Source organism: Melopsittacus undulatus, chromosome Z (assembly GCF_012275295.1).
Source record: "Melopsittacus undulatus isolate bMelUnd1 chromosome Z, bMelUnd1.mat.Z, whole genome shotgun sequence".
Lineage (NCBI taxonomy): Eukaryota > Metazoa > Chordata > Aves > Psittaciformes > Psittaculidae > Melopsittacus > Melopsittacus undulatus.
This window is the reverse complement of record NC_047557.1, coordinates 57,095,943-57,112,727: the sequence shown is the minus strand read 5'-3', so window position 1 is coordinate 57,112,727 and position 16,785 is coordinate 57,095,943. Positions and strand designations below refer to the sequence as shown.

At 40.6% G+C, this 16,785-nt stretch overlaps 1 protein-coding gene across 3 annotated transcripts in view; it reads left to right on the top strand.

The window, feature by feature from the left end:
• ELAVL2 (ELAV like RNA binding protein 2) overlaps positions 1-16,785 on the top strand; it is a 95,830-nt gene that overhangs the window by 71,559 nt on the left and 7,486 nt on the right. For all 3 annotated transcript variants that reach the window (XM_034072836.1, XM_031054235.1, XM_031054234.1), the window contains exon 4: positions 13,391-13,544. In XM_034072836.1, the coding sequence (XP_033928727.1) occupies positions 13,391-13,544 (154 nt within the window). The remainder of the gene's footprint in view (positions 1-13,390; positions 13,545-16,785) is intronic.

Here is a 16,785-nt window from a genome sequence, read left to right as displayed (position 1 = left end):
TTTATGCAGGCTAGATGCCTTGGAGTTATCATTTTTTTTAAAGAGGCATTGCTTATCTAGCTGTGCATTACCTAGCCTAGTCATTCTTAAAAATCAGTTAGTAAGGTTTCCTTCTAAGTTTGGTGGACTGTTAGGGTGTTTACATGGTCAATTAGCACCTGCCAGGGGACTAGAGATTTAAGAAATATTTTATCTGAAGTATTGAATCTGTAGGTTTTCTTCCCACTCCTTTACAGCTCTGCATATATTTTAAAAAAAAAGTAAAAAGTAACATTTTGCCAGCTTCCTATTGGAATGACGTTTGACAAGATCCTTGGCTTATAAGCAGATGTCCTACTTTGCCATCATCACTTAGTTAAAAAGGTCCTGCTGTAGAAAGCTGTATACTGAGAAGAGCTAGTTATCGCTTCTGCATAGAACAGTGAATACTGAACTCTCAGCTTTATATATACTGAAGTTTTGCAGTACAGCAAGATAAGACTTGGAAGTGAGGAATGTGCCACAACTTTATTAGTGTCCTCTGAGTGAAAGTGTCCTTAAAACTGGGCATTATGCAATGCAGCTTCACTTGCTGCCTTGAACTGTTGCTTAGATTTAAAGTAAGATTAATTTTAAAGGACTTAACCTCTAACTTGGCTGTTAAAGATCTCCACCTCTATGAAGCTGGGATAGTACTCTTGAAAATGTTGTGTACACTCAGTAGGAAACAACAAAATGCAGATAAAATGAACACACTAGTTTTGATTCCGGAGTTGGTGCAGCAGATAATAGAATCATAGAATAGTTAGGGCTGGAAAGGACCTCAAGATCATCTAGTTCCAATCCCCCTGCCATGGGTAGGGACATAATAGATAATAGATTGAGATTGTTCCTGTCTTCACTGCTGATACTTGTAGAGGAAAATTTAGGTAGTGTCACTTCTTTTACTAATTTTTTCCTTGACTAATGTCCATGGGGAGCAATCGAATATTTGAGTTGTGTAAAAGTCTGTTGAAATCCCAAAAGCAAGTGAGCTGTGAAGGTGAGAGAAACCCTCCTTACATTCTCAATTTTTTTTTCTTTTTTCTTCAGCACTAAAGAACATTGATCTAGTGAGTAGCAAAAGGGGTCCCATGTGGAGGTTTAATTAAATATAGTGAGGTTTACTGATGCTATCAGTCAGCAAAGATTGAGAAAGGAGGGCATGGTGCCAGACCATTAGTGGTCTTGACAGGGTAATTAAATACCTCAGGACTGTATTCTTAAGATAAAATTGAAGTGCTATAGCAGATCTGAAGCAGAGGAACAATTTGTCTTGGAACAAAAGTAAAGGTGCTTGGTGTTTTGATTTTTTGTTGTTGTTGTTGTTGTGGCTGTTGTTTCCCCCACCCCTGCCGCAGACTTCTCAGGAGTTACATAAATGATAATTATACACTCTTATAGCTATGTTACAGGTAAAGCTTTGACAGCATTTCCATTATAAACCACCTCCTCACCCTGCACATGACTCTTCACTCGCAAGTAAAATTTGTTCTTCACTGTAATCCATATCCCCTAATACTTTGAATGTTACTTCCAGCTTAAGCTAGCTGCTTGTTTTTCATGTTGCTGAATAATATTGAGAGAAGGATTAACTTCTGAATTTATATTGCTGTCACTTCCTGTAAACCATATTATGGTCATATGGTTGTTCATCAGTGCTGAACTACTCTGAGGAAAATAATTGTGTGTCAGGCTGAACTACAAAATGTGCTCATCATGCCTCCAGCAACTACTACTTCATCAGCTTTGGTAGTGGCTGCCCCATCTCTGACAGTGTTCAAGGCCAGGTTGGATGGGCTTTGAGCAACCTGGTCTAGTGGAAGATGTCGCTGCCTTTGGTAAGGGGGGTTGGAACTGGATGATCTTCAAGGTTCCTTCCAAGCCAAACCATTCCATGATTCTGTAACTACACAGCTTGTTTTCTGTTTGGACCCCAAGTGCTGTGTTGTAGCTAATTAGAGTTTCTTACAGAAGTCTGTCCCTGAGTTCCCTGGGGCAGAGGATTTATAGACCGATGGAGCACACCCTAAGACTGCCAAGCAGGTTTGCAGCCAAAAACCACTGGTGCTTACGTTAGAGGAGTTCTGACACAGAAATTGAGGTAATAGAAGTGTCCAACAGCACTGAATGGAGCTGAAAGATGACTGCAAGTGTTGCTTAAAAGCCAAGCCCTATGCAAGTGGTAAAAGCCAACAAAGGCAACAAAAAGCTGCTTGTTCCTACTGAAATCATTTATGCATCTTTTGGTCCTCTGAGCTTCCCATGCTATTTAAATAGGATGTTGCTTCCACATGTCCGGAAGCCTTCAAATGCCAGGCATGGAAAATACGTCTGGGTTTGTTTTTTTTGTTGGTGGTGGTTTTTTGTTGTTGTTTTTTTTTTAATACAAATACTTGTTTTGTGCAAATAATGCTTTTTGTTTTATTTTAATTGTAAAACATGGCTGCATTTGTTTTTGAAATTATGCAAGTCTTTTGGACAAATTGACCTCTATTAAGCTAGTGGCTTACAATTTCTTTTAACATCTTAAATATTGACTCTAGATGTCTTTTATGCAGTAATAGTTTTTCCTGAAAGGTTTTAAGGTATTCCAGTGAAGTGATAACTGTAAGTGGCAATGAATGTTTTGTGCATTTCTGTAAGGTGTATCTGTGGAATGAATAATGCAAGAGAGACAGAAGGGATGTGTTTGCCACTGTCTGTCAGCAGCAGCAGCTCCCTAGACACACTGTACGAAAGTTGAAGCCTACTTGTTTCCTTCAGAATAGGGGAAAACTTGTGAACAGATTCACATCAACCCCCAAAGCAGGAGTATTGGGGTCTGTTGTTCTGAGATTTTGTTCATGTTCTTATTATTCCTGAGCTGGGTATTCTTCTGTTTACTCTTGACTTCTGAAATATGAAATTATATGTGTTTTTTATTGTAAGTGTCTGAAACTTGTGATGCTCTTGTTCACTGGTTGGACATGAGTGGGGACAGAGTGTTCATCAGAATCAGGAATGGACAGACGAAGGACTTCAAGACTATCTGAAAGTGAAAAGTAGGAAACTAAAAATGACTTCTGAATGATCTCTTGTTTCTGATCTTTTAATGTACTTTAATTCTTATTTTTAAAAAGACAGTTATAACTGTAGATTTTATTCTTCTTTCAAAGGCAAAACACACACAAAAAAAACAAGCAAAACACAGAAAAGGAGCACAGTCAACAGCTAGGAACTGAAGTTGCTAACTGAGGTGAAGTGCAGTTACCATTGGAGAAGAGATTACCAACAGATCTGGTGAATTCTGTATTTCAGTTACTCTCCTCATCCACTCTGTCTTTCCAGTAGAGTACCTGTGTTCAGAATTACCTAAAGATTACAGAATTAATTTGGATTCTAACACAGTTTAGGGCCCATTCTACTGGAAACAATGCAGCTTAAAGCCAATCCATCCTACTCATCATACCTGTCCTTTCTGATCTTGACCTCTGCAGCAGAATGCCCTTTTGTCTTCATCAATGATTATATCAGGAACATAGAAGGAAAGCCAGTTCACACTTCGCAAGGTCAGTCTCTGTGGACACTTTCCTGTTATAGGTTTCAAAAGCTGTGAGACTGCATCTGCAAGACTTCACTTCAGTGGAAGTTAACTGCAGAGAGGTCATTATGTAATTTTGAGAAACACATCCTTTCTTTCCCCCATCTCAGATGCCATACTGAGTTTGTATTTGTGAGTCTTGGGTGTGGTGTGGTATATTCATTTAGCTTACAGCTCTTCAGCAAAGTCATTACCTAGATAAAATTATGCTAGTTCAAAGGAAAAGCTTTATAAAATAAAGGTACTCCTGTGTTAGCTAGTCATGCTAATGTGAACTACTATGCCCATCACTAATAACTAAGCATTATAGAATTACAGAATCATAGAATGGTTTGGGTTGGAAGGGACCTTAAAAATCCTGTCCCCTTGCTGTGACAAGGGTCACTTTCCACTACACCAGATTTTAGACCTGCTTTTACAAAAAGCTCATAAAGAAACTGGAGCTTCAACACTGTTCTAGTTGGGCAGTTGATTTTGACGTGGAAATGGCTGCCCTGGTCAGTATAGCAATCCTTGTGTGACAGGGTTGTAGAGGATTCATTTTCAAGAGTACAAGTAGCAACTGATACTATTCTGTGCTGCAGTATCTTGAGACAGTTACTGACTTTGCAATTCCGTTATAAATACATCCTGTTTGTGTAGTTTTTGCAGAGAAAGCTCTGATACCAGGGCAGTGTATTGGTGAGCCATTTGTCCTTGGAAATGTAGTTCATCATGATCCCCCATCAGTTACTACTTCATGGCCAGATCTGGTTGTCACTTCATCTGTTCTGTGGAGGAGCAAACTGTCAGGTGATTTCATTCATGCCCTCAGCTGCCTGGGCACAGAACAGATGTGGATCCCATGGCTGACCTCTCAGGACTGCTACTCTGGCACTGTCAGACCTTCCACCCTTCATGAGACATGGACTAAAATAGCAGAACCTTTTCTGGTGGTAGTGCTGAAAAGCTGTTACTTTTTATGTCCATTTTTTTAATGTGTTGCCTATTGCAGGGCAGGCTGGAAAAGTAAAGCATTTGTGGGATATGGTTATATTTATTTAATCTACACACACAAGTGACACTGTAAGTAGTATATTCTTACAGTTTTGCAGAATTGAGTCTAAATTACCTTTGCAGAGAGAAGTCTGCTGTGATTCAAATTTGCTCTGCCCACAGAAATAATCACAGCTGAAAACTTGCACTGAGAACTTAAATTTGAGACAGCATGTACATGTTTAACAAGGCAGTCTTGTGTATACTAAGAAAAGTGCCCCTCAAGCTTTATTTGGAATGCAACTATCTTTCATTTAAGGGGGAGGAAAAGTAAACTTGGTGAAGGTACAGCAGCATACTCTCCTGTTAGAGACAGCCTGTCACTGGTTAGTGACAGCTGAGACCTGATCTATGCGATGTGCCTTCCCAATATAAATCTGCTTGGTTTGCAGGAAGTTTTAATGCATTTTCATTTGTACAGGCTGGGTGATAATTTATTTGGACTTCTTATTGGGTTTTTTTTATGTTGTGGGGTTTTTTGTATTTTCCCACACTGGCACAGTCTTAGAACTGGTTACTATCTACAAGGCAAACAGTGTTCTAAGCTGAAAGTTTATAGTGGAAGTTATTGAATGTAAACATTTATTGAATGCAGACATATATTGAAATACTCATTTTTACACTGAAAAAAATCAGATTTAAAGGCTTACTTCTAAGAGTATCTCAAGTAAAGATGTTTAGAATTTAATATCACTTATTCCTGCAATTCTTGCAGGTAGTACAAACACTGTTTGCTTTCTATACTACCAATAGTGTAGGAGATCTTTTTTATGGAAATATGGTGCTAATGTGCCTATAGATAGTAGCATACCGTAAGAAACTGAAACATTCAGTTGCAGGAACTGGGTCTCTAAATTCTTTTTAGAAAATCCTTTAACCTGCTAGTTTTCACAGTTTTGACTTGAAAATTGTAAATCTAATTATCTTGATGCTAGAGAAATTAAATATTAAAGCAGTTGAAATACATGGATTTAGTGGGTAATGTTTTCATTTCTAGAAACAAGTGATTTTTCCTACTAACTGCAGTACAAAGCTACAGTGAAACTGTTTTTAAATTGGTGTCTCCAGGGTAACTGTGTTCAATGTTGTACAGTGTATGTGATCATTAACTATTTAAAACTGTAGGCTTGTGGCTACTTCTTGATTTGTGCTGTATTCAGTGATTTTGACACTGCATAACAGTAACACTTATTCAGTATTCACCTGTTGAAGTACCTGTGGAAGTAATATTTTAGCACAGCTAATAATTCAGTGCATATGTATAGTGTTTGAAGAAACTGAATCTAGAACTGTGGCCAGGTAATTACTGAATTAGTCAACTGAGAGGATACAGGTAAGGAGATGAATCTGGCGAATCTTTAAATCTGTATCACAAGTGAAATAACTGGACTTCAAGATCAATAATGTGTAGAAATGGTATATCCGATACTTCTGGCAAGCTTCTTTTGCATGGGAATTAATTCCCTTATACAAGTAGCAATTTGTAGAGCATATTTTTTTTCTAGTTGTGCTTACTTGGAATAATCACAGATAACTAGTAATGTTCTGCCCAAGTAAATCAAGCTTCAGTCACACTAAGTTTCTGAAGTTCTGTGTTTCCTCCGGATTTCTTCCCTGGCCGAAACTTCTGGTCCTTAGCAAGATAGATAGAGATAGCGTTTGGATATTGGTAATGAAGTACTGATTTCACTTTGTATGTTATACCTGTGACTAATGTGCCTACATTCTGGTATGCAACCACTAGAATACAGCAGTCATCACTGTTACACTTTCCACATAAGGTAATCTGTGATTGGTATATGTTACTAGATGTGAAAAATACCTTGTACATTTAAAAAATTCAATGGCAGTGACACCAAAACTGAACTGGTAATGGGAATATTTACTGGCTAGAATTTACTGCTTTAACGTACTTGCTTTCTTTAAATTGCATTCAGTATAGGCCTTAACTGCTACGTCCAACTCTGTTCCAAATGACATTTACCAGCTATGGCATGGGCAATAGATATCAGTGGATTAGCTGTCATGTGAAAAAAGTCATATATTTGTCAGAGGAAAATTGAAAGGAGTTTTGCAGATACTGCTTTATATCTTGACATATTCCAGTTTTGTAGTGTAAGGTAAACTTGCAGGAAGTTAAGAAACACTTCTTGTGGATTTTGCCCCTTCTGAATGGCCCAGAGTGAGTTTATATCCTTGATATGTAACAGCATGTGTCCAGCAGTGTTAATTCCCCTTTGGAACACATTATTTATCTTTAACTCCTTTTGAAAGGAATAGGGGGAAAATTACTTTATCCATGGTTTTATACAAAGACCTTTATCTCTTGGTGTTGTTACCTTCACTTGATTGAAGTTACTTCCAGACTCTGGGTAGAAGTCTGTTTCAAAGAATTTCTTCAAGATGTGTTGTTGCAGTATCACAGAATGGCTGAGGTTGCAGGCACGTCTGGGTCCAGCTGGATTTTAAACATCTCCAGGCTTAGCTACAGAATCTGAGTAACTTCTAATGCTTGACCACCATTTACCATGAAAAGGTGTTTTCTTCTGAATGAAATCTGTACAGAATTCCAAATGAACTTTCCACTGCTCCAGTTTGTGCACTTTGCCTATTCCTGTTACTTTATACTACTGAGAAGAGTCTAGCTCTGTCTGTCTTGCTGTGTTTGTCAGATTTTTCTGGCTAAGATCCTGTTGAGCTGCCTTTTCTCCAGACTGGCAGTGCCTGATCTGTCTGCCTTTCCTTGCAAGAGATGCTTCAGTCCCTTAATCATTTCTGTTGCCCTTTAGTGGACTCTATCTGGCTGTAGATATCCATGTTATACTGGGAGATCATAGAGCTGGAGACAGCCTCCCAGAAGTGTCTGACCAGTGCTGAGTTAAAGGTGAAGGATAACTATCCTTGACTTGCTAGTAATGCCTCCACTAATGCAGCTCAGGTGGCTGGTGGCTGTTGGCTGTCTTTGTTGCAAGGGTGCATTCTTTTGGCTTATCATCAGTTGGGTGTCTACCAGCACTCAAGGTTGTCTGCCAAGCTGCATTTCAGCTAGGCAGCTCCCAGAATGTACTGGTACGTGGGATTATTTCCCCCCTCAGAAAGAACTGCTTTTCCTGATGTTGAATTTTTTTGAGGTTCCTGTTTGCCCATATTTCCAGTCTGTTGAGGTTTCTCTTGATGGTAGTACAACCTTCTGGCCTATTGTCTTCTCCAAGTTGTATCATCTGTGAAGTTTCTGAGGGTATACTGTGCCCCATCATGCAGGTGATGTTTAACAATATTGGATCCAGTATTAAAGAGGCCAGTATCTGGCCTCCAACTGCACTTCATTCCTCTCATCACAACCCATTGAACCTGGTAGTTCAGTTTACGTCACTGTCCCACTTAAATACTATGTGCTTTATACTTGTTTAGTGTGTACTTAAGTACATGTAGGTGTACTTAATGTGTGTTTTGTGGGGAATATTATTGTAGAGATTGTCGAGTCTTACTGAAGTTGAGATGAACAACATCATGATTATTCACTTGTCTACCAAGGCAGTCATGTCATTATAGAAGATCATTGAATTGGACAGACATGACTTCACCTTTATAAATCTGTGCTGACTACTTCACCTTTTTGTCACTTATGTGAGTGGAGATTTTCATGATCAGTTTCTCAATCACCTTTTCTCAGATGGAGGTGAGATTGAGTGGCTTGTAGCTGCCCAGAGAACAGGAGAATTTCTTGCCAGTCCTGAGGATGGGAGATACTTGCTTTATCCTACTCCTCAGAAACCTCCCCAGTTCCTCATGATCTTCCAAAGACAACCGGGAGTTGCCTTGCCTTGCAGTGACATTCATCAGCTCCATCAGTACTTGTGGATGCAAAATTTCAGGCCACATGGACCTCGTGCAGTTTGACTATTCCTCAGTGTGATCCTGCTCTACTGAGAGTTAAGTATTCCTTGTTCGAGAATTTCTGTTGTCTCATGGGCCTGGGATTCCTGAAGGTCACTTATGCTGGTAAAGACTGAGACAAGGAAACAGTATACTGAGTATTCTGTGTTCTTCTGGTGTTCCCTTGGTCACCAGTGGGTTCATGTTTTCCCCAGTTTTCCTTTTGCTGCCAATACATTTGTATAGATCTTGGTTTTGCTGCCCTTCAGATCTCTCCCTAAATTCAAATCCAGGTGAGCTTTAGCTTGCATAACCTCATCCATGCATGATTTGGCATCATTTATGTATTGCTTTCATACAGAGTACAAACTTTTATGTTACAGTTTAATCCCTTGTTCACCCAAGCAGCTCCCCACCAATACCTTTGCTTGATTTCCTGCCTCCTAGGGTGATCTTTGGCTTGGAGGTGATCTTTCAGTCACTGGATATGATGAGCAGGGGTATCAACATGATTTTCAGACCTACAAATCTGCTCTGGCAGATTGCTTTTTTAAGAACTATGGTATCCACATCTGTGCTACTGGGCTGTCATAATCACCAGGGAGGTCCATCAGTGTGATACACGGATAAGAAAATTTTAGTTTCATTCTCAGCACTACTGGACATGAACTGCAGATCAGGCAGATCTTTTGAATTTATCATTTGCTTCTACCCTACCTTAGCATCACTGTCCAGGAGGGAAGGAAGTTTTAGGTATTCAGCAGTGACCTCACAGGTCACTTTTTTGACTTAAGGTTTTTTCTTTGCTTCTTACATGTACGTCTTTCTTGAATTGTAAAAAACACAACTCTCATTTCTACTTACATTGTACTTTCTCAGTTTTATTCTGTCTAATACATCAAATCAGAATGACTTTGACAGTAGTAGGAGGCTGGATGGAAAGTCCAGTTACTGCATTAGGTTGCTTAGAAAGTGGAGTCATTTTAATCTCTCAACATCTGTAGAACTACTTCTAGAGTAAAGTCTAGGTAGTTCAGAGACTGGGGAAACAGTAGTGCCATAAACTATAGCTTAAGGGCTTTGGCAGACCTTTGATGTTCTCTATTCACACAGACTTTTACCCTATTTGAAAGGAATTTGTGAGGCTTATGTTCAGCAACCTTTATTCTAAGTGCTTGCAAGCATGCATGCTTAGAAAACAGCTTAGTAACAGGTATTTGAGTTCAAAGCTAATATAAAATCCACAGTACCTCCTTAATCAAACCATGGGGTTTTTGAGTTTCTTAGTAGTGAAATGTTATTTGACTGTCAGTAAGTAGCTTTCTTGTATAAATAAAAATATAAGTTACTGGTTTTATTCCTTCCTTAGTTGGTGGTCACTCACAGAAATTGTCTCCTCTCCAGAGGACCTGGCCAAATGCAAAGAAAAACTTGTGTTTGACAGCTTAAATAGGACTAGACGGAACAGTTTTCAGTGAATCTCCAGAGAGAATTAAAATCTGACAGATAAAACTGGGATGTGCCAGTTGTTGTGTGCAGCTATACAGCTTTCTTCCTCTGGTTTATCTATAAGTAGTGTCTGTCCTCACCTCCTTCCCTTAATGTCCAACTTTAATAACCAAACACAATAAACTGTTACAAAATGGACTTTGTTGCTGTGCCCTCCTACATTGGGCTGAATTTGGGGGCCTGAAAGGGTTTATTTTGAAAATTTAACTTAGCTGTTCATAACTGCTTGGATTTTGGTAATTGAGGATTTTATTGTTTCTGGTCCTGACTCTTAGGCAGTCTGTCTCCATTTTCTGGCCCTTGGTCTCCTTAAGGTCATCCTGCCAAATGGCATATGGAGCTTTTATTTATTAACGGTGATCATAAACCAGGTGGGCAAGTTGCTTAAGGTGTTTTATTCCTTAGCTGTTGTATTTGTTTACCTCTTGGGTAGACATCACTGTCCTTGCTTCTTGGCAAGCTGTCCACTGTTTTCCTGTCTCTGGTGCAGGTTACCTGTTATTCCCTGGTGCACAGAGAGTTTATTGTAGATACGTAATTTTAGCTGTAAAAGAGTAGGAAACTGACTCAAGATACAGAAACTGTTCTTCTAAACATGCACGTATGTAATGTAAGGGTTGAGCATACAAAACTTGAAAAAACATATATATCTTACAAGTATAGGGCTCTGGCTGCACAGCCATACACTGGAAGCAAATTTACCACTTTTTAAGGAAAACAAAACAAAAACCAAAACCTCGTTTTTACGAAAGTTTGGTGTTAAACCCTTAAGCACAGAACTTGTAAAATCAACCACTTGACCCCCACCTGCATCAATCTGCTGTACAGCTGGTAGCTGAAACTTAATTCCTCTTCTCTTCCTGACTTGCAAAACTGCTTGCCCCTGAGCTTTATTTCTGTAGTTCTTCTACTGCTGCTTATTGTCCTTGACTTTGCAAAAAATCGTATAAGAAAATAGAATGGTTAAACAAAATGGCAAAATAAAATAACAGTAGGGTCTCTCGTGTTTTCATCTGAAAGAGCTAATGTTGCTGATGAGATACAGATTTGAGTATTGAATCTACTCTAGCAAGTTCTGAGAAATCTTAAGAAGCCTTTCCTGGAGGATCTGCTAAATTTCTCATCTACCTTGTGAAAGGCTCTTAGGAATCAAGTATTCTGTTGTGCATGAACGTGACTGCTGTTCTTATAACATGTATTATCTGGTCTCTCATTTCCATCAATTTACAAGATTCCATCGTTGCTGCAATTAAAAGTTGTGCTGCAAAGTATATGGACAGATTACTTCCAGTGTTGCAAAATTGTCATAATAACTTTTTGCTACTGCAGTTCAGATAGTTAAAGAGGCTTCTTGTGGCAGGTTACAAGCACATAAGTCCTGAACACTCTTGCTGTGGGAATCTGACTGTAGTAGTTGATACTGTCTTCTAGGAATAATCTTACGTAGACTTTCTTAAATGGCAAGAATCAAGGCAAAATGGAATGTCATTGTTATATCTGTGACTAGATTTATAGAAGAGGTCCCTGTGACATATGAAGCTGAGGTAGGATTTACACATAGCAGATTCCTGGTGGAGTGTTTTGGTTGGTTCATTTTTTACGCTTTGATCATACACACTGGATCAGTTCTTGCTAAAGGGTCTGTGGTTTTCTACATGGCACTGTCATTGTGGTAGTTTTCATGAGTAATTCTGTAGACAGTTCCCTAGTGCACATTTCTAATAATACAAAAAAGTGAGGAGGCATGTAGAAAAGGGCTAAGGAGTCTTCTGTTCAGTGGGCTCAACGCCAGTGGAAAATAGTTCTTCAGTGTGGCTTTAACGCAGTTGAGACAAACTGAATGGAAACTGGGAAATTCTGTTATTCCTGTTGTAAGGCTGGACACTGGCAGCTTTTCTATTGCTATTAAATTGGCACATCTCCAAAAACAGTTAATTAGGAGAAAAGGCTGAGGTTATCTCCAGCTGCCTCTGTGGGGGATCAGTAGGCAAACACTTTGTACACAAGTTTTTAGCTCTTGTGAGGCTCTTGCATTAGAAGAGCATGGTGCTGTGACTTGCAGAGATCTGTGTTGTATAGTGCATTATCTTGGACAGATACAAATTTTGTAGGTCAGGCCTGTTCAGCCAGCTTTGGAAGATCCCTTGCACAAAGCTTACTGGTAAAAGTTTGAACAATCACAGCAGTGTTCAGGGTACTGCTTGTTTAGTCCTCCAGGGTGCTCTGTCTCAATTGCCTCTTACTGTAGTTCCTTAGGAGTCTAAGAGTTTGCTGATGTGCATGGAAATGATATAGACAGAGGATTTGAAAATAAATGTCAAAGTATTAGGTGAAAGATACGTTTACGGAGCTAAGTTCAGCTTCCCAGAGCTGGCTGACCCTGCATTGCAGGGAGGGAAGGAAAGGAGAAAAATCTGACTGCTTTCTGAGGCTCCTTTTTATCCTAATATTTTCTACAGTGAAATCCCCAATAAAGTGTTTTGTCCTGTTCCACATGCATGGATACTGTCGTCTAGTCTTCCCTGTAATAAGGATAAAACACTTATATAGACTCTGTGGGAGACAGTAAAATCTTCAAGATACTGTTTTTGTAGCATGTGTCTAAGGGTTGAAGAATATGATTGATAATCTTAAAATATTCCTGACTGGCTCTTTGAGGCAGCAAGTAGAAACATCTGTCCAGAACGACTTGAGAAGCTCACTGTCACTTGGCACTTAGTTGTAAGAAGTGTTGTTTCTGGTGCAGAAATTGATAACCTGCTGCTGAGATGAAATGCAAGTTGCATTCCCACTTTTGCCATTCATTTTTAGGCTTATAAAAGTAATGTAGCAGAGTGTCTGGACTTAGTGAATGATAGCATATCATTTGATAGCAAGCTCAACACATGTACAGAGGGCACATTGCACTTGAAAAACACTTGCAAACCTTTAAGAGCTTTGGGCTCCTTGTGGTTTTGACATAGAATCTGAAATCTTTATTCCATGCATTTTTTTTAAACTTAATAATAATTAAAAGGAAAACAGTCTTAGATCTTCCTAAACTTGTCTTTGTAATTTCACAGTAAGCTAACCGAGAACATTTTTCCCCATCAAAGCTTGTGTGTGTACCTAGTTTTCCCCTTTATTTGAAAGTACTCCTTAAATTACATATGGGTTTGTGTAGTCAGCTGCTTCTGCACAGCCTGTGTTGCATTCTTTTGATTTTTTTCACAGAAGCCAGCCCCAAAAAGACCCTACTTAGCTGGCTTTGCAAGCTAACTTTTCTGGCTGCCCTAAAAAACGTTCCAAACTCTAAGAACAATTTACACAGTTCTATTTCGATTGTTTAAAAAGTGTTTGATGTCTAGTTTTTTTACTGTTTTTCCTAAGGTTTCCTATGCACGACCAAGCTCAGCTTCTATCAGAGATGCAAATTTGTACGTTAGTGGACTTCCAAAAACCATGACCCAGAAGGAACTGGAACAGCTCTTTTCCCATTATGGACGCATTATTACTTCTCGTATTCTGGTTGATCAAGTCTCAGGTAGGTAGGCAGTTTTGCACTTCCTCTCATTTTTGGACTGGAAGTTTAGAAAATATTTCACCTTTCAGTGCAACCATATTGTCTTGTATGAAAGGTGTATGCAAGCCAGAAAATGCAATTTTCTGATGGAGTTGTTTGTAAATATGCATGCACAAAAATAGATTGTGGATTGTACTGGACCATCTTGAGTCATTTCCACCCCGAAGGTATGCGTTTGAAGCTTGTTTCATGGCTTGTAACAAATTTACAGCTGCTATAATCTTCCTTTCCAAGCTGCTGTGTGAAAATAGTCCATATGCACCTTATGAAATGCTTTTAAACACATTTTTATAAAAACCAAATTTCATGCACAAATGCAAAGCTAGTTCTCTGAGGCTAGGATACAAAGACTGGACTAGTAGTTGCTGTTTTCAGGGTAGCCTCATTAACTTCAGGCACACTGAAGAGCATGAACTTCGAGTTCCTCAGGAACAGTTAATTCTGTCTTTGAGGAGCTAAGCTGTAGCACATCAGTTGCATTGTTACAGGATGTGTCTTGACCAATGATTGGGTGTCAGTGACACTGGTTACTTTTCAGACTTGGAAAGTAGTGCATGTAATTTTGCTGGATTAAGTGGCAGATGTTGAGGAGCTTTATCATTTGCTGCCTCACCTGCTTCCAGCAGGCCTGTTCCAAAAATAAGCCATCAAATGAAATGCCAAGTTCACGACGGATGTACTGAATGTGCAAAGCGCAAAGTACAGAGGACCTGGGCTCTTGAAATTCTTACCTACAAAAAAAACCACAGCCAAACTCTCCAAAAAACAAACCAAAACCAAACCAGGGCCGTTGGACAGAAGAATTAATGTACTTGCATAATAATAAACTAGCTTGAACTTTTTTTAATAGCTGTACCTATTCAAAGTTGCATGTATCATAGAATAGTTAGGGTTGGAAAGGACCTTAAGATCATCTAGTTCCAACCCCCCTGCCATGGGCAGGGACACCTCACACTAAACCATATCACCCAAGGCTTCATCCAACCTGGTCTTGAACACTGCCAGGGATGGAGCATTCACTACCTCCCTGGGCAACCCATTCCAGTACCTCACCACCCTAACAGTAAAGAATTTCTTCCTTACATCCAATCTAAACTTCCCCCGTTTAAGTTTCAACTTGTTACCCCTTGTCCTATCACTACAGTCCCTAATGAATAGTCCCTCTCCAGCATCCCTGTAGGCCCCCTTCAGATACTGGAAGGCTGCTAGGAGGTCTCCACGCAGCCTTCTCTTCTCCAGGCTGAACAGCCCCAACTTTCTCAACCTGTCTTCATATGGGAGGTGCTCCAGTCCCCTGATCATCCTCGTGGCCCTCCTCTGGACATGTTCCAACAGTTCCATGTCCTTTTTATGTTGAGGACACCAGAACTGCACACAAAACTCCAAGTGAGGTCTCACAAGAGCAGAGTAGAGGGATGGGATCACCTCCTTCGACCTGCTGGTCACGCTCCTCTTGATGCAGCCCAGAATACAGTTGGCTTTCTGGGCTGTAAGCACACACTGCTGGCTCATGTTCATTTCCTCATTGACTAACACCCCCAAGCCCTTCTCCACAGGGCTGCACTGAATTTCCTTTTTGCCCAGCCTGTAGCTGTGCCTGGGATTGCTCTGACCCCAGTGTAGTACCTTGCAATTGTCATGGTTAAACTTCATGAGGCTGGCATCAGCCCACCTCACAAGTGTGTCAAGGTCCCTCTGAATGGCATTCCTTCCCTCTAGCGTATCAACTGAACCACACAGCTTGGTGTCATCGGCAAACTTGCTGAGGGTGCACTCAATTCCATTGTCCATGTCAGCAACAAAGATGTTAAACAAGACCGGTCCCAACACTGATCCCTGAGGGACACCACTCATTACTGATTTCCAGCCGCACGTTGAACCGTTGACCACAACTCTTTGAGTGCGACCATCCAGCCAGTTCTTTATCCACCGAGTGGTCCACCTATCAAGTTGATGACACTCCAATTTAGAGACAAGGATGTCATGTGGGACAGTGTCGAACGCTTTGCACAAGTCCAGGTAGATGACGTCAGCTGCTCCACCCCTGTCCATCACTTTTGTAGCCCCGTCATAGAAGGCCACCAAATTGGTCAGGCAGGACTTTCCCCTAGTAAAGCCATGCTGGCTGTCACCAAGCACCTTGTTGTTTTTCATGTGCCCTAGCATGCCTTCCAAGAGAATCTGCTCCCAGATTTTGCCAGGCACATAAGTGAGACTGACTGGTCTGTAATTCCCCGGGTCATCCATTTTCCCTTTCTTGAAAATGGGGGTTATATTTCCCTTTTTCCAGTCATCAGGAACTTCACCTGACTGCCATGATTTTTCAAATATGATGGCCAGTGGCTTTGCAACTTCATTTGCCAGCTCCTTCAGGACCTGCAGATGGATTTCATCAGGTCCCATGGACTTGTGTACATTCAGGTTCTTAAGATGGTCTCGAACCAGATCCTCATGTACAGTGGGCCCAAGTTCTAGGTTTTCACAGTCCCTGCATCCGCCTTCGAAGGCGTGGGTGGTGTGGTCAGAGCCTTTGCCAGTGAAGACCGAGGCAAAGAAGCCATCCAGAACCTCAGCCTTCTCCAAGTCCTGTGTAGCCAGTTCTCCTGAAAGTTTCTGGAGGGGGCCTACATTGTCCTTAGTCTGTTTTTTAGCCGCTACATACCTATAAAATCCCTTCCTATTATCTTTAACATCCCTTGCCAAGTTTAGCTCCAATTGGGCCTTAGCTTTCCTAACTTGGTCCCTAACTACCCGGACAACATCCCTGTATTCATCCCAGGCCACCTGTCCTTGCTTCCACCTTTTATAAGCCTCTTTTTTTTCTTGTGAATTTTTCTCAGCAGCTCCTTATCCATCCAAGGAGGTCTCCTGGCCCTCCTGCTGCACTTCCTTCTGGTCAGGATGCAACACTCCTGAGCTTGTAGCAGGTGATCCTTGAATGTTAACCAACAGTCTTGGGCCCCTTTGCCCTCTAGGGCTATATCCCATGGAACCTTGCTAAGCAGGTTCCTGAAGAGCCCAAAGTCTGCTCTCTTGAAGTCCAGGGCGGTGAGCTTACTGCACACTCTTCTCACTGTCTTGAGGACCTCAAATTTGACCATCTCGTGATCACTGCATCCAAGACTTCCCTGGAGAGTCACATTTCCAAGGAGCCCTTCCCTGTTGGTGAGCACGAGGTCAAGCAGGGCACCTCTCCTCGTTG